At 57.9% G+C, this 21,718-nt stretch overlaps 1 protein-coding gene across 11 annotated transcripts in view; it reads left to right on the forward strand.

Annotated features, from left to right (window-relative positions):
- The window catches only part of KDM4B (lysine demethylase 4B), a 131,184-nt gene that overhangs the window by 27,244 nt on the left and 82,222 nt on the right, over positions 1-21,718 (forward strand). For 10 of the 11 annotated variants that reach the window (XR_007476340.1, XR_004475458.2, XM_049707559.1 and 7 more), the window contains exons 3-5: positions 9,352-9,517; positions 15,379-15,554; positions 16,462-16,576. Coding sequence is in view for 9 of the 11 variants with exons in the window: in XM_049707559.1 (XP_049563516.1) it covers positions 9,352-9,517; positions 15,379-15,554; positions 16,462-16,576 (457 nt within the window). In the remaining 2 variants the exon portion in view is untranslated. Of the gene's footprint in view, positions 1-9,351; positions 9,518-15,378; positions 15,555-16,461; positions 16,577-16,710; positions 16,747-21,718 lie in introns of those variants that run through there. The other variant, XM_033400868.2, reaches the window with a different exon arrangement.

The raw sequence follows: 21,718 nt of genomic DNA on the forward strand, positions 1-21,718 counted from the left end.
CAAGCGGTGGAGTGCAGGGTTTGTTCCTTAAAGGGGAGATTTCAGGCATCTGGGTCCGGGGCCGGCAAACTGCGGCCCGAGGACCACTCGGCCCACTCGGCCTATTGTGTGTTCTTGTAAATAAAGCCTTATCGGCGCACAGCTGCTTCTGTTCACTTGCGCCTTCCTCCTCACGGTGGTGGAATTGCGTGGTTGTGACAGAGGCCGCGTGCCTGCAAAGCTGCAAATGTTTACCGTGTGGTCCTGCACAGAGAAGGTGGGCTGTCCCCAGTCCCTGCCAGCTTGTCACTGTCTGGGGCTGGGTGGACCAGGTCCTCGTCGACTGGTTTAGAAATGGTCAGTTCTGACTGTGTGTCCCAAAGCGTTGCTTTACCCTTAAAGCTTATGCTTTCTTACAAGACTGTCAAGTCCCTGAAACTCGGTTATCCTCTCTGTATCCCCATCTGCACGACACATTCTGCGTACGTAGCTCGCCCTGTGCAGTTAACTTTTTAGTAATCCCTCACAAGGATGCTAGTCATCTCCCTCTGTCAACCCATTTTATAGCTGGAGAGACTGAGCACCAGCCCTGAAAGGCGTGAGAATGTTCTGGGCTGGGGGAAGAGTGGGAGGTGGAAATGAGTGAGGCCACGGGCACCTTCCCCAAAAGGCCTCGGGCGTTCGCGGAGATCAGGGTGCTCGTGACAGATGGGACAGGTTGACTGCGGTCTGGCAGGTGCCAAACAGGCTGCCTTGGACTTCAAAAAAATTAAGTTTTATAGAGATGTAATTACATGCCATAATGGTCACACCTCCAAGTATACAATTCAGGGAATTCCCTGGCGGTCCAGTGGTTAGGACTCCGCACTTTCACTGCCATGGGCACAGGTTCAATCCCTGGTCAGGGAACTAAGATCTCACAAGCCACACAATGGAGTGGACTAATTAATTAATTAAAATAAAGCATGCAATTTAGTGGTTTTTAGTACGTTCACAGAGCTGTGCCGCCACCCCACCATCTAACTCCATCTAACTCCAGAACACCGTTATCAACTCCCCAGAACCACTGTACATTCAGCAGGCACTCCCTCTCCCTCCCTCAGGCTCTGACAACCAGGAATCCACTCTCTGTGTCTGTGGATCGGCCTGTTCTGGACGTTTCCAATCATTGGAATCACACGCTGTGTGTCCTCCTCCGTCTGGCTTCTCTCACCGAGCATTGTGTTCTCAGGCTCCATCCACATTGCAGTGAGTGTCAGTGCCTCTCTCCTTTTCATGGCTGAGTGATGTGCCCGTGTGTGGAGGGACCACATTTGGTGTATCTGTCATCCGTAGATGGGCAGTCGTGTTGTCTCCGCTTTTGGGGTTTTATGAATGACGCTGCCGTGAACGTTCAGGTGTCTTGGTGGACGACACCTAGGGGTGGGATGGCTGGGTCAGATGGTGGCTCCATGCTTCGCCTTTCATGCTCCTGGCCCCCGTGGTTGGGTTCCTGTGAGTGTGAAGAAGCCTCTCCCAGCAGGTCCCGCTCCACCCTGTCTCGTTAGGAGCAGGATCTGAGCTGGAGACATGCGGGTTCAGTTCCAAGCAGAATAGCTCCACGCGGGAGGGAGAGTGCAGGCCGCCCCAGGCCGTGGGTGGGCTTCTCACCCAGCCTTCTTCCTGCCCCGAGCCCTCCTGGCTCTTTGCTTTTTCGCTCATTTACTTCATTGTAAGGATTTCTTCCTCCTCAACATATTGCTTGGCCTGTTTTTTCAGGTCTGGTAGCTTTTTCCTGCCTTTTTTTTTGTGTGTGTGAAAAAAGCACCCAGTTTTGCATCTGTGAGCACAGACAGGTGACGTCTCCGGGCTAATAAAAGATGCCCCTGTCATGGGCTGTGGGCGGCCCCGCCGTGGGCACTTCCTCCGGGAGGGTTGTGACAGAGAGAGCTTTTTTCTTTAAAGTTCAAAGGTATACTAAAGATCAAGAGAAGAAGGTGGCCTCAGCGCCGGTTTTTAGGAGGAGAGGCGTGATAAATGTTCCTCGTTTGCCTCCGTCTGTTTTGAGCAAGGCCCCCGACCACGGGGGACAAGTTGCTATTTATTCATTCATTCTCTCTCTGCAGTTTGGGGGGTACCTAGGTGGAAGGATTGGGTGTTGAACCAGGACACTGTCATTTTAGAGTCACGCGAGGTTGTGACTCAGACCACGATATTCACGGGACTTTGCCCCATGTGGCTTCTTGAGGCTTCCGTGGCCAGCGCTGTTGGCCCTGCGGCATCTTCCAAAAGCGTGGCCCTGATCGTCGTGGTCCCCAGGTGTCGCACACTTGCTCTGGGATTAGTGAAGGGGCTCTGGCAGTGTGAGGGGATTGGGCCGAGCCGGGCCCCTGGGGATTCCCAGGGCCTGCCCTTCCCATGCCCAGGCCTCCTGGGGATGGGGCTCCCGGGGGCTCCCCAGGCCATCATGCAACCCAGCTTGTGGTTCACGCCTCCTGGCTCCTCCCCACAGCTCGGCCGAGTGTCTTGGGGGCTGACGAGGTGTGAGCATTGGCACCAACGTGAAGAGGCAGGCCAAGGTTGTCTGGGGTGCGAGCGGCCAGAAAGGGCTCCTTCGGCATCACTGGGGCCTCTGGCTGTGCCCATGAGTCAGCTCTGCAGCCAGAGGGTGGCTCCAGCTCTGTGCTCTGGAGCGCTATGCATGTCTGAGTCGTGGGGAGGACGTGGGGGTCATGTTGCAGCCCACTGGGTATCGCTTGGTCCCCTTCGTCCTCTTCTCGAAACTGTGCTTTTGTCTGAGCGACTAGGCAGATGTGCTTGTCTTTCCAGGACGCATCTCACAGCAGCGGTCCCCTGTGGGAGGGGCATGGTGACTGTTACTTATCTCTTTGTGTGATGGATTTTTCACGTGGCTTTTGAGGCAGAGGGAATAGCGCTCCTTGAGGTGCCCACACCCTAATTGTGGAACCTGTGAAGATGCTCCCTGACATGAGAGGGACTCTGCAGCCTGGATGAAGTTAAAGATCTGGAGATGGGTGCTCACCCTGGATTAGCCAGGCGGTCCAATGTCATCACAGGGGTCCTTCTAAGAGGGAGGCAGGGGAGTCAGAGTCAGAGAAGGGGATGTGGTGATGGAAGCAGTGGTCAGAGAAGAGAGGCAGAGAGAGACCGGAGATGCTGTGAGTATGCAGGAAGGGGCCTCGAGCCAGGGATGCGGTGCCTCTAGAAGCTGGAAAAGGCAGGAAACCTCCAGAAAGAGCACAGCCCACTTGAGATCCGGGAGGGACTCCTGGCCTCCAGAACTCGGAGATAAAGTTGTGCTGTTTCAGCCACTAGGTTTGTGGAGATTCTTTCGGCAGCAGTAGGGAACCAACGTGCAGGGCTGCGGGCGATTCTTCCTTTGTGCCTTTCGGAGTTGGCGTTGCTCAGATAAATGTTAGCATGGTCCTGGCCTTGTGCATGGGGCTACCCATCCACTCCCCCCCGTGCCCACACAGCCCTGTCCGGCCAAGCTGCCTTCCTCACATCTCTTGTCCTCACATTTCTCAGTTGGCCCTTCTGACCTTGGCCTCCCGCCTTCCTGGGTCTGGGCTCTCTGCCTGCTTTGTCCCTCTCGTCACTGTGGCTGTTTCAGTCCAGCCAGTTCCATGGGGTAGAGCCAGATCAAGGCTGGCATCCTTGCGTCCTTCGCGGGCTGCTCCTGGAGCCTGTGCTCTGCCCCCGGCCCGGGCTCTCCTGCTCCGTGGGGCCAGCACGATGACACCGCCCCCCCCCCCAACGCCGATCTGGCTCCACAGGCTAGGGGGCAGGGGGGACAAAGTGTTCTCTGACACTGGGGCTGGCGGGTACGGTGGGGCAGCACTAGTTGCTCCGAGCGCCCCCTGGGCTTCAGGCTCTGTGTGATCAGGGAGCATGCCCAGCTTGCAGGGAACCTAGGGCGTAGGGGGTGCTCCCAGCAGAGAAGGATGAAGTGGAGGACGTTCTACCGCCAAGCTTTTCCCTGTATGAGGGCACCTGATGAGCTGCTCTCAGGACACGGGGATGGAGTGCCAGGCCCACACCCGGGGGCCGGGGACAGGGGCTGGGGGCCTCCCGTGCTGCCTTCACGGTGGGTTTCCTCTTGAGTCTTGGTGGAGGGGTGCTGGCTCCTCCTGGGGCCTGAGCCCGCTCAGGGGCCCCTCAGTCATCGTCTCCTGTTGGGAACTGGGCTGTGGTGGCAGGAACTGGGCTGAGATGGGAGCAGGGCCCGGGGCTGGCTGGGAGTCACGGGGAGGCTTGGGGCTTCACCTGATGGCAGGTGGAGGGGAGGGCCTGGGAGGAAAGAGCTGGGGGAGAGACGCCCCCGGGGCTGGGGCACAGGCCCCGCAGAGAAGAACTGGGGGCACTTTGTGCTCAGAGAGCCCCCGAATCCTTTTCAAAAACAGTGCACCCCTCAGAGTAAAGCTTTTAGTAGGGTGACATTCTTTTCAGAGGACGCACCTTCCTGCATATTGAATACTGTATTCTTGTCAAAACCCCAGAGTTGCAGATTCCAGCCATCCAGTTTCTGGAAAACATCTGCCATTGGACCTCAGAAACCCTTAGTCCCCAGAGCCCCTCAGCCAGGAGGATGTGGCTGCCTGTTGGGGAAATGGCGTCCCTTACCAGTCATCTTATTTCTGAATTCTGGCTCACGGACGGACAGACAGAGTGCACCCGGCTGTGGGAGACCCACGCCTTGGGGTGTCTCTCACCCCCCCCGCCCTGAGGCTCGCAGGCTCAGCGCACCTCGCTCTGTCGGGCTCCTGGCGGGGGGCATCAGCCCAAGGCCGGAGTCCAGATCAGGAGAGCCTTCTGCCCCCGGGAGGAGCAGCTGTCAGGTTGGGGCGGGAACGACCCCCCCACCTGGTCACCGTGCTGCAGCACAGGTCGGGTGGTAGCCTCCACGGGGGTGGCCAGAGTGTCCCCCATAGCCCAGCCCGTGAGTCCCCCAGTTTGAAGGCCGCTGGGGGAGGTGCCGGTGCAGCAGCCCAGGAGGACCTCTCTGGGCTGGACTCATTTGTTGGGACCCAGAGAGCGGGTGGAGCCCTCCTGTCACCTGTCTCTGGGTGAGGTGGAGCCGTCCAGGACAGCTGGGGAACTGCCCCTCCACGCGTGATCACGCTCATCCGTCACAGGCAGCGGACTGCGAGGGCTGGGCGAGCGTCAGGCCAGGAAGGCCAAGGCGTGCAGGGTCTCCCCATACACAGAACTTAAGAAAAATCATCGCTTTATTGAGAGGTAATTCACAAAGCCGACAGTTCCATCCATTTAGAATGTGTAAAATTCAGTGGTTGCAGCCTATAGGCATGCCTGCTCTCAGCCTCAGAATCAGGAGTGGGAAGAAAGGGCCGCTCTCTTTCCTGTTAGAGGCTTCAAGGGCTGGGCCGGGGCGGGGGCGGGGGCGGGGACAGGGACCCACCAAGTGTCTCTGGAGGCCGCACTTCCTGTTAGAGAAGGAACCCAGCAGACGCCTCCTCCGTGGCCGGGCTGCGGGGTGTCCTCCGTCTCTCATGGGGTGGGGGCTTGGCTCTGGGGGAGCCCTTCTGCGGGCTGAGGAGTTGAAGGCTCCAGGCGCCCACGCTGCCAGGCAGCCAGAGGTTTTGTTTATTTATTATTATTTTTTTTGGCAAGTGCAGAACTTTCTTCTTTCCTTCTCCCCTACCCTAATCTCTGTTTCTTTTCTGGGGGTAGCAGCTGTATTGAGATAGAATCCACCCGCCAACCAGTTCTCCCACTTACAGCACACGATTTTTTTAGCGAATTCAGAGTCCTGCAGCCTTTACCACAATCAACTTTGGAACATTCCCATCACTCCATAAAGAAACCCAGACCTCTTAGCCTGCGGTGGCCTTCTGTGCCTGGCTTCTCTCGCTGAGCATCGTGTTCTCAGGGTCCATCCATGTTGTAGTGAGTGTCAGTACTTCTCTCCCTTTCATGGCTGAGTGATGTGCCCGTGTGTGGAGGGACCAGTTTGTGTACTGTCATCTGTTGATGGACACTTGGGTTGTTTCCACCTTTTGGCTGTTGGGGATCATGCTGCTGTGAACATTTGTGTACAAGTTTTTGTGCGGACATATGTTTTCATTTCTCTTGGATGTATACCTAGGAGTGGGGTTGCTGGCTTGTGTGGTCAGTTCCATGTTTAACTTTTTGGGGGACTGCCCCATTTTTACGTTCCCACCAGCTGGGAGTCAGGGTTCCAGTTTCTCACCAACACTTGTTGTTATCTGCTTTTTCACTCTAGCCGCCCCAGTTGGGGGAGGTGTGTGTCACTCTAGTTTAGATTTGCATTCCTCTGATGGCTGATCACCTCAAGCATCTTTTCATGTGCTTACTGGCCGTTTGAGTCTCCTCTTTGGAGAAATGTCTATTCAAGTCGTTGGCCCACTTTTTAATTGTGCTGCTTGTCTTTTTACGATGAAGTTGTTAGAACCTCGCATTTTGGGCGTGGCACTGTCTGGTTAAGAGCACATTCCTTTTGTTATTTTTAAAGTATGTGCACGTCTGATTTTTATTTGCCCTCCTTCAAAAAAGGTGTCAAGGGTTATGGAGTGTTGGGATTATAAACCATTTGAATTTTCTTCTTTATATTTACCTACTAAAAACTTTACTGCAACCGACATGAATAAGACAAAAAAAAAAAAAAAGAAAACTGCACATGATCCACTGCTGAGCTGAATCTGGATGACAGCGGTGGCTGGAGGAGCATATCATGCCAGGTGCAGTGCAGGAAACTCTACCTGCTGTCGTATCACCTGCTTGCTCCCCCTGCCCCCCAGGGAAAAGCGCTCCTGCGGTTATGTTTAATGGGCGAGAGAACTCGTGTGGGCAGGACCCCGGGGCTGCCCTCCGTCTGCCCAGGACAGGCTGGTCTTGGGGGGAGACGGGTGTCCTGCCCCACCTCATTTCCCACCAACAGTGCCTTGTGGGAGGGCAGGCGGCAGCATCCGTGGCAGGGTGGGCCTCTCTCGTGGTGACACAGCTGGCCTTGAGGGGGAGCCTGTGTCCTCCTCCCCTGCTGGGACCGGCCTGGCCAAGAGGAGAGTTGCTGTTGCAGGTGGTCCTGGTGCCCATCACCCACAGCGGGTGGCGATGTGTTGGGAGACTGGCATGGTCGCAGCAGAGCCGGGCTTCCAGGCATGCGCGATGCCCCCTCGTGAACTGTGCAGAGTGGACACACCACCCACATAAAACGTGGAGAACAGGGCCGGGGCTGTTAAGCGCTGATGTGTCCGCCGCTTCCGAATCTGGGCACCATCCGTGGTGGGCTGCGGAGCTGGCCTCTGGCCCTTTGCCCGGCCGTCGGGGGCTTGGGACGAGGAGCTGAGACCCGGGTGATCGTGTTCCGGCTGCAGGCCTCAGAGGACGGGTTTGATGGCCATGCAAGACGGGTGGGCGGCACGGACCCCCTCTGCTGCTCTGTGCGGGCAGGGGTGGTGGGTACAGGGAATCTGGGCGGGTGGGGAGGTGGGGTTGACAGGACTGGGCAGCTCGGGTGGCAGGCGCACGAGGAAGGCTGGCGAGCGATGGCTGCGGCCGGTCATCTGTCCTGTCCCCGCTGTGTCCTGTCCCGGGTCCCTGCCCCGGGAGGCCTCCCTCCCTATGCCCCTGTGCCTCCCTTCACAGCCCTTAGCCCAGCTCAGGTCCACACCCATGTTCCCAGATCATCGGGTCGGGCCTGTCCCCCCGGGGCCTTGAGCTCCCTCAGGACAGCAGAGGCCCTGGGTGAGCCCCGTGTGGCTGGGTCTGGGCTGGAGGGGAGAGGGCTGCTGGCTTCTGGGGGCTCAGGTGGGGAGTCAGGCGCTGGGCCCCGGCTGTGGGGTGGGGAGCGGGGGGGGGGACGGCGTGGTGGTCCATCCCGAGGGCTGGTCAGCCTGGCCGCAGCCTGGGCCCTCTGGTGCCTGCTGGTCCGCAGGGGGGTTTGTGATGACCCTTCCCCTTTATAAACCCGTGTGACCCGGTGGTTCCCTGTGATCCCCCTCAGAGCTGTTGTCACACGATCCCGGGCACCCGTGGCCTGCCCTGTGGACCGCAGCTTTGGCTGCCCTGCGAGGAGGAGCGACAGAGGCTCCTGTGCACACAGGGTGGAGGGGCCCAGGGGTCCCAGCCCGGATGCAGTGGTGACCCCGTGTGTGCCAGGACCTCCGGGGTCCCCAGCAGTCCAGCCGTGAGTGTGACCTTCAGAGCGCGGCCTTAGCTGCCTGCCCGCTGCCCTGTGCGCCCAGGCATGGGGTGGTTGAGGGCAGGACCTGGACCTGGTCTGGTATCCGCCTGGGCCTCCAGGTCTGTCCCAGGCAGCTGCCCGCCTCGGCTCCCATTCCCGGGTTCGTGCTGCCCTCTAGCGCCCGCCGGGGGAGCACCTTTGGGGAGCCAGTGGCTGCGTCTTGGCGACATGGACCCCCCCCCACTCTCTACTTCCTGGACTGGTGGGCTTCCTGCCTTTCTCACTCCCCAGCTCACTTTGGGGTGGGGGGAGGTGGACTTGGTTAATTGTCCTCCAAGTTCTGGGTCTGCGTGCACTTGGGTTCTGACCTCTTTCCAGTCCTGGAGGGAGTCTGGTCTCCTCTTGTCCCAGCAGGGACCCTTCCCTAGAGTCTGTCCCCTAAGCCTCTTCCTCATTGGGGTGGGTCACCAGCCACCCCACTGGGCCCCCCTAACTCTCGTAACTCTTGGGACGGGCAGGGGCCTCTCCAGCCTGCAGCCTTGTCCCCTAGAGGAGCCCGATCCCCGCCATGCTCCGTGCCACGCTCTGTGCTGGGTCGGCCAGGCGTGGGTCGGCCAGGCGTGGTTATAGCCCAGGGTGAAACACGGCGGGAAACGAGCCTCTCTGGCCGGACCTCCTGCTCTCCTGGTTCCAGGTCCCGGCCTTGGGCAGCCTGTGGTCACTGGGGCCTGGGTTCGCTGACAGCAGCCGAGCCAGTACTGGAGGGACCCACACACTGTTCCCCTGCTTGTGGCGGCCCCGCCCGAGGAGGGGTTCCCTGCTAGTGAAACACACAGGACCTCACTCACCTTCCCAGCCCCTCCCGTGCTTCTGCCTCTGGATTCCAGCTGTGAGGTCAATGCCAGTGAATCTGGATGAGGCCCTGATAAGAAAAGGTTTTATTTCCGAGGCCCCTTGTTTGAAATGTGTGCTCTGGCCTCCAGCATCGCATGGGCTCTTAGAACGGGCTACCTCTGTTAGTAATTCATTGCAGTCATTTGGTCTTTTGTGCCGGAGAGAGTGATGAAGTGGCCCCCAGGCTCCCCTTGGCCCTGCTCGGCTGCCTGGCCTCTGTCCTTGGGGCCGGGTAGTTTGGGTGCCTCCTGGGGAGAAGGGAACCGGCCCGTGGCAGTGATGGAGGTGCTGACGCTCTCTTGTCTCCCTTGCAGGTGTGGCCGTCTCTCTGCTGCAGCCATGGGGTCCGAGGATCACGGGGCCCAGAACCCAAGTTGTAAAATCATGACGTTTCGCCCAACGATGGAGGAGTTTAAGGACTTCAACAAATATGTGGCCTACATCGAGTCCCAGGGGGCCCACCGGGCGGGCCTGGCCAAGGTGGGTGATGCCCCAGGCCCCCGTGCAGCTCTCCCCAGCCCCTACCCTGTGCCCACCCAGGGGCAAGGGGCCCGAGAGGCACCTGTTACTCTGCTCATTGAGCCCCTCTGACCTAATTTATCCATGAACATATGTTCTTTCCCCAAGCCAGGCACAGTTCTGGGCACCGGGGTCCCCGAGGGCGCTGATCCTGGGTGGGACACAGAGCATCATGGTGGGACCAGCAGCCGTCTCACCCCATCAGGGGGGTCCCAGGGGAGTCGGTGCTGGGGAGGGCTTACTTTTTGCCTTTATATTCCTACTTAAACACATTTTTTTTGAGACTGTAATGCACGTATGAAGCGAGTTCAAGCATTGCGACAGGGTAGGAGGGAGAATGAGTTCCCCCTCCACCCACCCTGACCCCGGCTCCTCTGCCTGGAGCGGCACGGCACTGATTCCTCGTGTCTCTTTTCACGGAGCATCACACGTGGACGTGCATGTGCGTGTGTGCGTGTGTGAACACCAGCAGATAGCATGCCTGCCCACGCCTCTTCTGTGCGGGGAACAGACCTTGGGGACGGGTGCCGAGTTTCTTCATGTGCACGTGAACCTGTGTGTGTGAGGGTCTGCTCACCACATAATCTGGGAGATTTGTCACCTGATTTGGGTTCTTCTAGTTGCTTCCTGTATGACCGGCACTTTATCTAATACCCAGCCCTCTATTATTTAAGCTGGGGTTCGCTAAGCCTTTTCTGCAAAGAGCCAGATAGTAAATATTTTCAGCTTCTTGGGCTGGACTGTCTGTGGCCACCACTCAGCTCTGCGGCCGGGGATGACCCACAACCCCACAAGCATGGCTGTGAGCACATGAAACCTGATTTATAGACACCGAAATGTGCATTTCGTAGAATTTTCACCTGTCCTGAAACAGTCTTCGTTTGTTATTTTCCCTCAACCATTTAAAAATTTTAAAAAAGGAATTCCCTGGTGGTCTAGTGGTGAGGGCTCTGCACTTTCACTGCCGAGGGCCTGGGTTCGATCCCTGGTCGGGGAACTAGGATCCCACAAGCCACATGGGGTGGCCAAAAAATAAATAAGTAAGTAAGTAAAATTTTAAAAAGTAAAAAAGAATTTAAAAATTTCTTTTCAAAAAATGAAAAAAAACCCAGAAAGAATGCCAGCATCAGCTCCGTGGCTGGACGGAAGCAGGTGGTGGGTGGTATTGGGCCGCGCGTCATGGTGGTCTGTCCCCAGACGGTGTCTGCAGCGAGGGGACAGGTGTGCTGGCCTTCCTCTGCCCACCTCCCCTGCCGGGTTTGGTTGGCTGTGTGACATCCATGCCTTTAATCTCAGCCGCGCAGATGAGGAGAGAGGTGGGCCTGCAACATCTTACCTCCTCTCCCCTCTCCTTGGTTTTCGTTCCTTGGGCCCCATGACAGCACACACCCAGCAGAGCCTTCTCATCGGGGTCTGTGGCTCTGGAAGCCCCGGGCCTAGGTTCTTGCAGGTTCGGAGCCTCCCTCTGGGCTGGACCGATTGGCTGGGGTCGGTTGTCAGGTGCCCCTTTCCCTCAGGTGCCCCAGCTGGGGGCGGTACGGGGGACTCAGAGGCCTGGTGCCCGTGGGGGTGGGCGTGGGGGGCCCCCGTTCACCTGGAATGTGTCCTGTCCCTCACCTCGTTCCGCGTTTGCCGGGATGCAGCGCCAGTTCTGTTTTTGGATCCAAGTTGTCCCCTGTGCCAGGAGTCTTGGTAACCTCGTGGAGTGCTCCGCTGGCAGCACCTGCCACTTCCCCCAGCCCCTCTCCTTTCCCTCCTCCTCTGTCATCTCCGGCTTCGGCTTCCGGGCTGTTGCCGGCACCTTCTGTCCCTGGGCTGCTTTGGGTGCAGCCTCGTGTGGCGTCACCGAGTCTCCCCTGCACGTCCTCACCCCGGCTCTGCTCCTTCCCTTTTCTTCTCCTTTGCCGGCTCCTGCCTTTCCTTTGAGCCCCATGCCTCTGCTTTAAAGCCTTTAATTCCCGTGGACCAGTTTTCCACTAACTTACTTGAATCGACGGGAAACCATTCGGACTGGATGTTTTTGTGAGGCAGATGTTTTCAGGGCACATTTTCACTCTGCCCTTTGTTTGTTTTTTTGGCTGTGTTGGGTCTTCGTTGCTGCGTGCGGGCTTTCTCTAGCTGTGGTGAGCGGAGGCTACTCTTCGCTGAGGTGTGCGGGCTTCTCGTTGCGGTGGCTCCTCTTATTGCGGAGCACAGGCATGCGGGCTTCAGTAGTTGTGGCACGAGAGCTCAGTAGTTGTGGCGCACGGGCTTAGTTGCTCCGCAGCATGTGGGATCTTCCTGGACCAGGGCTCGAACCCATGTCCCCTGCATTGGCAGGCGGATTCTTAACCACTGCGCCACCAGGGAAGTCCCCCTCTGCCCTTTGTTTGCATGTTCCATTCCACTCTTCTTAAGTGGTATTTTCTTTGCTGTTTTCTCTCTGGCAAGGGCAATTCTCTCTGGAAGGGCACGGTGAGGGCAGGCAGGGGCTGCTGGGAGCAGCTCCCCCGCTGTCGCTGAGAGATCCTGTGGGGACAGTCACGCCGACACACACGCGTGCACCAGCATCCCTGCTCCCGTCAGGCAGGGACGGCGTGTAGGTGCCTCTAGCCCCTTGGGGCCTCCCGGCTACTGCGGGGACAGACGGGTCCAGGGAGGCACGTGCCACGGCCCTCGGTGCCCCCAATTCCTTCCGACGCGGGCCGTCAGCCCTGAGGGCTGCCAGCCTCTTTGGAGAAGGGACACGGTGTCCTGCTGGCCTGAACGAGTTCTGTAGTTGCTGGGGTCCCCCTCACCCTGGTCTCATCAGCCTTGACCGCCCTTCTGTGTGTGTGTCTGTGTGTGTGTGGTGTTGAGGTTTCTTTTTTCATCAAAGCTACATTTGATAGCCCCCTGACAAAAGCTCTGTCGGGCCTGGGGCAGCTAGGTCGGGGTGGGCACTCAGCAGGCACGGCTGGGCCGGGGCCCGGAGCTGAGGGGGCTCTGGGTACGGGGGCTCCCACCCTGGGGCCATCGGGGTGGTGGGTCACATTCCTCACCCACCCTGAGTGTGCTCTGGGACCAGTGTCCAGCTGGGCTCCTTCCCCCTCAGGCTGCTTGGGAAGGGCTGGGGGAGGGAGGGAGCCAGGAAGGGGCGTGGCTTAGGGTCCTGGGGAGGGGTCAAGGGGCGTCAATGCTCTCAGTGCCCTGCAGCCAGGCGGTGCCCTGGCTCTTCTTAGCCTCCAGGCCTGCTGCCAGCAGAATGGCTTTGGGTCCAGCTGGTTCTGGGGGGCAGAGGCCGGCCCCTCACTTCCTTCCCTCTAGAAGGGTCTCCCACACCTGCCCCAGCTGCCCGCCAAGCTGGCCACCTCCCTGGTGTCACGCCGCTCCCTTGGGTGTGTGGCCTCTCGGTCCTCCTGGCCTTGGCTGAGTCTTGCCCCCAGCAGCTTCGAGTCAGGGTCCGTCCAGGGCCACACAGTGGGGATGCTCATGGGCCTTTAGGGGACATCCTTCAGGTGTCCTCTGCTTGGAGAGCCTCCTTTCAAATCCTGCTCTGCGGAGACTTGAGGGTGTTAGGCCGTGGGATTTTTCCAGAAGCTTCGGGTTCCAGACCAGTGGCCTTCTGTTCATGCGCCTTTCCAGAACCCGCTTAGCATGTGCCTGGGAAAGTGCAGTTCACACGTGTGAGCCAGGTGTCGGGAGCATCTGCCGGCTCCTCCCCAGTGTCCAGATGTCACACAGCAGAGCCCGAGGGGACAGGACTGAGCCCGAGGCTCTCCCCTGAGAGCGGAGGGCTGAGGAGTGGTCCATTCATCCCGCAGCCTGGTTAGGGAGGCGTTTCTCCAACACACTTGGGGCGGGGGAGCCGGTCCAGGGTCACTGCGCTTTCCCCAGGAGGAAACTCAGGCTTTTCTGCAACGAGGAGGCATCAGCCACGTAGTTAAAGAGCAGCTCGGGGTCCCGGATCCCTCAGCCCACAACCCGTTTCCCTGCAAGAACATCCCGTATCCTGGAGGCATGGGCCCTCTTCTCCTTTTCTTTTTTTTTTTTTTTTAAATATTCATTTATTTGGTTGCGCCGGGTCTTAGTTGCAGCAGGTGGGCTCCTTAGTTGTGGCTTGCGAACTCTTAGTTGCAGCATGCGTGTGGGATCTTAGTTCCCTGATCAGGGACTGAACCCAGGTCCCCTGCATTGGGAGCGTGGAGTCTTAACCGCTGTGCCACCAGGGAAGTCCCCCTCTCTCCTTTTTATTTTTTGCATTTCTAGCCTTGAGTGTTTTAGTTCATCACCTGACTCCTCAGATTTCTCACTGGGAATCTAACAAAACGGTCGACGGGCAGGCTGAGCCCAGCACCCTGTTGTCACGCCAGGCGCCTGTGGCATTGTGACTGAACAGCTGTGTCTTCTGGGAGGGGGCTCGTCCCCATCTAACTCTAAATGAGGGTCCTGCTGGCACTGCTGACATGAGGGCTAGGTCATTCTCTGGGGGGCCGTCCTGGGTGCTGTGGGGTGTGGAGCAGCCTCCCTGCCCCCACCTCCGCGATGCCAGGAGCTCCCCCAGTCCTGACAACCACAGACGTCCCCAGACATGGCCCAGTGTTCCCCGTGGGGCGGGACTGCCCGGGTGAGGAGCGCTGACTTTCTCATCGTCGCTGCTGTCGTTACTGATTTATGTGGGTGGACACCCCCATGCGTGCTAGTCGTGGGTGGGCAGCACCCTTTTTAGCAGGAACTGGAGAGTCAGTGTTTTCGTCGCCAAGCAAAACATTTCTTTGCACCCATGTGACAGCGGGATCCTGGGGATGGTGAGTGGACTTGCCGCTCCCGAGCTGTCGGCCAACTCGGGCCTCAGCGCCGTGTGCTTCCCTGGTGGCCCTGAGCTGGGAGAGGGTTCGGCTCCCCCAGGGTGCGTGGCTGATGCACCAAAAATGGGTTGGTTTAGTTCCTTTTCCCAGAGCTGTTGGGTGGGTGGCCCACTGGACGCCCTGGAAGGAGGTTCGGGGCTTGCAAACACCCACCTGGGCCCGTGGGGCTTGCACAGAGGTCACCCCCGACTGGTGGAGAGGAAACGTGGAGGGGGAGGTCCATCCCCATCCGTGGCACCCTCCTGGGGTGGGGTGGGTGGGCCGGGTTACCGCCACCTGCTGGGGGAGGGGTGTGGTGGCGCCTGCTGTGGTGGGGGCTGCAGTGTGACCTTCTCAGGCCTCCTCCCACTTGGAATTGTCACCCCCCACTGCCCGCCCCCCACCTCCTGCCTCTGGGCGGCTCACCCAGCCCCGCTTTACCCTTATTACTGTCCTACAATTTCCTTTTCTCGCCGGGATTTATCACCTGCGCCCTCCAGTCAGGGCTCAGGCCCTCGCCTGAGTCCTTTGTGTCCCCATGTCTCCCCACCACCTAGAGCTGCGATCGCCCCCAGTAGGTGTCACTGGAGCGAGGGCGCTGGAATGAGTGTGCACTGCGGCACCAGGGTCTCTGCTCTGGGGCCTCATCTGCGCGGAGTCCCGAGCCGGGCACGTGGTGGCCAGAGGGCGCGGTAGCAGAGCCCCTGGGACACAGCGAGTGCATCCCAGGCCGAGGGGCGCACACAGCCCAGCCTGCCCACATCTGCTCACTCTGTGATCGCGCACGTCCTCTGGGGCTGCTCCCACTTCTCCAGGCCCTGGCCCCGTGCAGAGGCAGGCACAGCCCCCTACCCTGCCGGGTGGTGCCCAGATAGGCCTGGCCCCGGGTCTCCTGGGAGCTCGGTGACACGGACAGGGGGTGCTAGGTGCCCCCAGGCTCTCCCTGCCCCTCACCCAGTCCCAAGCGGCCGAGCCCAGGGGAGGCGCCGCTGACCACCCTCCCGCTCCGTCTCGCAGATCATCCCCCCGAAGGAGTGGAAGCCACGGCAGACATACGACGACATTGACGACGTGGTCATCCCGGCGCCCATCCAGCAGGTGGTGACGGGCCAGTCGGGCCTCTTCACGCAGTATAACATCCAGAAGAAGGCCATGACGGTTGGGGAGTACCGGCGCCTGGCCAATAGCGAGAAGTACGCGGGCCTGGGTGGCGTGGCGGGCGAAACGCCAGCTTGGGGTGCGGAGGGCGGGGCGCACGCAGTCCCCACAAAGCCCGCTCTGTGTGCCCTGGGTGGGCCTCAGCACCCCCAGTTCACAGTCCCCCGGTTCTTAGGGGCAAAATCCAGACCTTCACCCGACCCAGGGCCACGCTGTCCACCTCACGCTGCCCTCAGCGCTGGCTGCGGGGCCGGCCCTTCAGGGCCTGCCCGTGTCCCCTGTCCCCGGAGCACCTCCCTGCCCCAGGACGTCTCGGCTCTGACAGCACCTCCCCAGAGAGGGGCTTCCTGGCACGTCTCCCCAAGTGCCTGGTTCGCCATGGCACACTTGGGCATGCGCACACACTCCCGGGAGCTCACAGGCGCGTCGTGGGCACTCATGGCACGCGGGCACGCTCCCTGGCACACAGCACCGCTGTTCACTCCCCCTGTTCTGTGTAGCTCCCAGCCCCCCTCAGTCGCTGAGGTCTTCTGTGCGTCTCTGGCAGTCTCTTTGCTCTCAAACAAGCGTCCTGTGAGAGCAGGCGTTGTCTGTCCCCTCATGCGCTGTCCCTGGCCACCACGGTGCCTGTCGGTGTCTGCAGGGTGGTAGGAGGACAAGAGCCGTCAAAACCCAGGTCCCTCCTCCGGCTCCCGTGGCCCTGGCGTGTGGTCTGACCTGGGGGCCCCGGGCCCTGATAGCTGGCGAGACGGGACCCCTGGGTACCGTTCCAGGCAGGGCTGCCCCCCCGCCGTCCATCCACCTCACCGCCTGGCAGTCACCACAGCTCATCCGTGGGCTCCGGGGCTGTGCCCTTGCCGGGAGGGCGGGTATCTGAGCGGATCCCCTCCCTCGGTGTGTCTGGCAGGTGCCCTGAGCCCCACATGCTCGGTTTGTCCCCAGGTACTGCACCCCCCGGCACCAGGACTTCGATGACCTGGAGCGCAAGTACTGGAAGAACCTCACCTTCGTGTCGCCCATCTATGGGGCTGACATCAGTGGCTCCTTGTATGATGACGTAAGTACTGAGGCCCCTAGGCGTCCCGGTGGATGTGGAGGTGTGGAGGGGGCGAGTGGGCTCCACCTTGGACCACAGAGGCTGGGGTGACACAGAATGCTCCACGGGGCCTTCTCTTTGGGCTCTGGTTGCAGGCACGTGCCAGCTCAGGATGAAAGGAAGAAGCCAGAGGTTTGCAGAATCTTCCCTGCCAGGTCATAGTGCTGCCCCTGCCCCTGATCCCACGCTCGGCCGCTGACCTAGCGGCCCGGCCACAACGCAGTTCTAAAAAGATGACATCGAGCGTTCCGTCCCTTCTCCCAGGGGCCTCTCTAAATTCTCGGTTGTTTGAGTGCTTTTCTTCTCAAGTTTCTGTCACTCCATCTTCCTGGAAACCTGGGAGCCCGAGTTCTCAGCCATCCAGGCCACCCCTGGGTCCACTCACGTCCAGTCCCTCTGCTGGGCTGGGAGGGCCCTGCTCCTCGGCCTTTGGGCCTCTGCCGCCCGCGGCCTGTCCAAGGGCGAGACAGGCCCTGGTCGAGGCTTGATGCCGAGGTCCCCAAGGGTGCTGGCATCAAGCAGAGGGAGGTTTGAGTGGGATCGTGTTTTGGGGGGGACAATTTATAAATATTTATGGGACCTCGGATAGCCCTGGGATGGATCTACCGGGGTTAATTTCAAAGCTCTGAAGCCTGAATCTCTCCTGGGTGCGTTCTGCACGGGGTACCCTGGGCTAGGATCTGGCCCTCTCCACTCCCCGGGGGCCCCCTCTGCCTCCCTGCGTGCTCCCCCCGGTTGTTCCCCTGAAGGTCGCCTGAGGGGAAGACTCTTGTCGGCTCAGCCCTTCTCCCCTGAGGGCAGCTGCCACCTGTTCTTGGGTAGCGGGGAGGTGGGGGCAGGAATAAAGTCCCCTCCTGAGAAGGGTTGGGACCCTCCTTGGCGCCCAGGGGAGGAGCCTGTTAGAACAGGCGGCTTGTGATTCCCAAAAAGCGTGGGAAACACACGACTGCCGCTCAGGTCCCAGCACGGATCGCTGCCAGTGCTTCGCTTCACCGGCTTCACGGAGCCCAGCTGACCTGGGCCCGGACCTTCCGTTAGTGGGTCCACTTTGTGGTGCATGGTGCCGAGGGCATTAGTTTGTTACCTGGAAGATGCAGGTCAAGCTCGAAGTGAGCTCACCCACTGCCCCCAGAACCACAGGGAGATGCCCTCACCCCGGGGGTCCAGACCGAGTTTGCCCCTGTCCTGCTTCCTCCTTCCTGGGCCTCGGTTTCCCCATCAATAACATGGGGCCTGGCGGGCGCATGGCAGTCCTTCAGTGGGCGTGTCCCGGACCCTGAGCTCACACTTTTGGCCTTGATCCCAAAGGGTCAGATGACCTGCAAGGCCAGGCCTTCTCCCAGCGAGCACGCAGCCCCTGGGAGCAGGCCTGCACCTGCTTGGAGGACGCGGCCCCAGAGGCCCTGTTGCATGCTCTGCAGCCCAGGTCCCTAACCGTCGACTCCCACCGGCACCTGCACCCGCACCCGGGCGCACCTCCCCCATCTCCCGGCTACGCACCTCTGAATGCCAGGATTGGTCACCTTGTTCGTGGCAGGTTTTGTGGTTACACAGGTGTGTTTTAGCACCGTGGGCCAGCTCGCCCTTGGGCCAGTGCAGAAGTTCCTGGGTCGGGTTGACGGGGGGGCCTGGCGGGGCTGTGGCCCCAGGGCTTTCTGGGGCCTTTTGGGGCCTGTCTACTGCTCCCCCTGCTTCTCTGCTTTCTTCAAGGGCCTCCAGGCCCGGGGAGAGGGGCCAACCTCCAGGGCCCCCATTTCCCATGCCAGGCCGCCGAGGCCTGGACCACCCTCCCTGGCAGCCCAGGATCAGTGCTGGGCTTCCAACCCTCTCCGGTTTCATTGTGTTTGCGGCTCCTCCTGGAAGCTGCTCGGGCAGGAGGACCGCTGTGCGTGTCCCCAGGGACACGTCTGGTCTCTGAACACAAGGAGGGCTGTTTCCCCTGGGCCTCTGCAGGCAGGGCCTGGCGCAGTCCTGGGCAGGAAGGCACCTCTGTTCTTTTTTTTAAATTAAATTAAATTAATTTATTTTTGGCTGCGTTGGGTCTTCGTTGCTGCGCGTGGGCTTTCTCTAGTTGCGGCGAGCGGGGGCTACTCTTGGTTGTGGTGCGCGGGCTTCTCATTGCGGTGGAGTCTCATTGCGGAGCGCGGGCTCTAGGTGTGCAGGCTTCAGCAGTTGCAGCATGTGGGCTCAGTAGTTGCAGCACACAGGCTCAGTAGTTGTGGCTTGCAGGCTTAGTAGTTGCGGCTTGCGGGCTCTAGAGCACAGGCTCAGTAGTTGTGGTGCACTGGCTTCGTTGCCCCAAGGCTTGTGGGATCTTCCCAGACCAGGGCTCGAACCTGTGTCCCCTGCATTTTCAGGCGGATTCTTAACCCCTGGGCCACCAGGGAAGTCCCGCGCCTCTGTTCTTTAAACACCATGTTTAGTCCTTAGAGCAACCGGGCGATTTCCCCGCAACTCCAAGTGGGGACATCGAGGCTCCGTGGCTGGGAAACTTGCTGAGTCCCACTCTCTGTGTCCAGTCCCAAGCAGGTGTTAGAATCTAGGCTGTCTGACCGGTGGCCCCAGCTGGCTATGCCCTGTGACCTCGGCCAGCTGTCCTCTTGACTTGGCCAAAGTGTGGACCTTGGTGCCTGGGGGTTGGTGTTGCCCAGCTCCTCCCGCCAGCCCGATCCCAGCTTGCGGCTCTGCTGCTCGGTTTATGGATCGTGACTTCTTGGAAGGGAATTAGACCCCAGCAGCCTGATGGGATGGAATAACTGAAGTTCATGTGCTCGTGTACAGGTGGGCGTGGAGTCAGATGCCTGATTGTCAAATGACCTGTCCTTTTCCATGTAGAGTTTTGGAAAGTTAGTGCTAGTTGGATTGGTTTTATTTATTTGTTGATTATCATACTTACTGTTTTTTTTTAAGCGTTATTGAGATATAATTCACATACCACACAATTTGCCCATTTAAAGCGTGTAATTCAGTGTTTTTTTGTATATTCACGGAGTTGTGCAGCCATCACCACAATTTTAGAACATTCTTACCATCCCCAGAAGAAGCCCCATCCCCGTTAGCAGTCACTCCCATCCCCCTCCTCAGTCCCTGACAATGACGAACCCACTGTCTGTCTCTGTGGATTTGCCTGTTCTGGACATTTGGCATGAATGGAATCACACACTGTGTGTCCTTCTGTGTCTGGCTTTCTCACTGAGCAAGCGTTGTGTTCTCAGGGTCCACCCACGTTGTAGTGAGTATCAGTGCTTCTCTCCTTTTCATGGCCAAATAATATGCCACTGTATGGATGGACCATATATTCTTTATCCATTCACCAGCTGATGGACATTTGGCTTGTTTCCACTTTTTAGCTATTAGGAATAATGTTGCTCTGAATATTCACGTGCAAGTCTGTGTGTGGACATGTGTTTTCATTTCTCTTGGACAGCTACCCAGGGGCGAATTGCAGGTCACATGGTAACCCCATGTTTAACTTTTTGAGGACCTGCCAGACTTTTTTCCTAAGCAGTTGCCCCATTTTCCGTTTCCACCAGGCAAGCCTGAGGGCTCTGATTTTTCCATATCCTCACCCACACTCGTTATATTCTGTATTTTTTATTTTAGCCATCCTGGTGTGTGTGAAGTAGTATCTCATTGTAGCTTTGATTTGCATTTCCTGGTGGTAATGATGTTGAGGGTCTTTTCATGTGCTGATTGACCATTTGTATATCTTCTTTGGAGAAATGTCTATTCAGATCTTTTGCCCATATTTAATTGGGTTATTTGTCTTCTCATTATCGAGTTGTAAGAATTTTTCATGCATTCAGGATACAAGTCCCTCACTTGATAAATGATTAGTGAGTATTTTCTCCCGTTCTGTGGGTTGTCTTTTTACCTTCTTGGTTGTGTTCTTTGAAGCACGGCAGTTTTTATTTTAATAAAGTCCAATTTTTCTGTTATTTTTTCTTTTCTTTCTTGTGCTTTGGGTGTCTTATTTAAGAATCCTTTGCCAGTTCCAAGGTCGTGAAGATTTGCCCCTATGTTTTCTTCGAAGAATTTTATAATTTTGGCTCTTACATTTAGGTCTATGATCCATTTTGAGTTAGTTTTTTTATATGGTATGAAGAGGGAGTCCAAATTCATTCTTTTTCATGTGGACAACCATTTGTTCCAACACTGTTTATTGAAAAGACTGTTCTTTCCCCCACTGTGTAGTCTTGGTGCTAGGTGGGATCCTGAATAATAATAGTAATAATAATAATTGTTGTTAGTTTTAAATAGGTATCTTTTCTAGGGCAGTTTCAGATTCACGGCGCAGTCGAGAGGAGGGTGCAGAGAGTCCCCACACGTGCTTTGCTCCCCTGCACCCTCAGCCTCGCTCTCTGTCAGCGTCCCCACCAGAGCTGTGCGTTTGCTACACTGATGCCTTGTCCGTGTGTTTGTTACATTGAGTCCCTTGTCTGCGACTCTGATCCCAGGGTCCGTAGTTGACATTCAGGCTCACTCTTGGTGTCATACCTTCTATGGCTTTGGACAGGTGTATAATGGCAAGTCTCTGCCGTTATGGTGTCATACAGAATAGTGTCACTGCCCTAAAAGGCCTCTGTGCTCCAGCTGTTCGTCACTCCACTTCCCCCAAGCCCTGGCAGCCACTGATCTTTTTACTGTCTCCATAGTTTTGCCTTTTTCCAGAATGTCTTAAAACTGGAATCATACAGTATATAATCTTTTCAGATTGGCTTTTTCCCCTTAGTCACATGTAACATCTTATGGAAAAACCCGAACGACCTTTTCGGCCAACCCATTATTTACGGGTCTACCGTGTCTTGTCATGACTTGACAGCTCATGTCTTTTTAGATCTGAATAACATTCCATTGTCTGGATATATCGTGGTTTATTCTAACCATTCACCTACTGAAGGACATCTTGGTTGCTTCCAAGGTTGGGCAGTTACGAATAAGGCTGCTGTAAACAGCCGTTGCAGATTTTTGTGTGCACATAAGTTTTTGTTCGACTCCTTTGGGTGAATACCAAGGAGCGTAATTGCTGCAGCGTATGGTAAGAGTATGTTTAGTTTTGTAACCTGCCTTCCGGAGTGGCTGGAGCATTTTGCATTCCCACCA

The sequence above is a fragment of the Orcinus orca genome, chromosome 3 (genome assembly GCF_937001465.1).
Source record: "Orcinus orca chromosome 3, mOrcOrc1.1, whole genome shotgun sequence".
NCBI lineage: Eukaryota > Metazoa > Chordata > Mammalia > Artiodactyla > Delphinidae > Orcinus > Orcinus orca.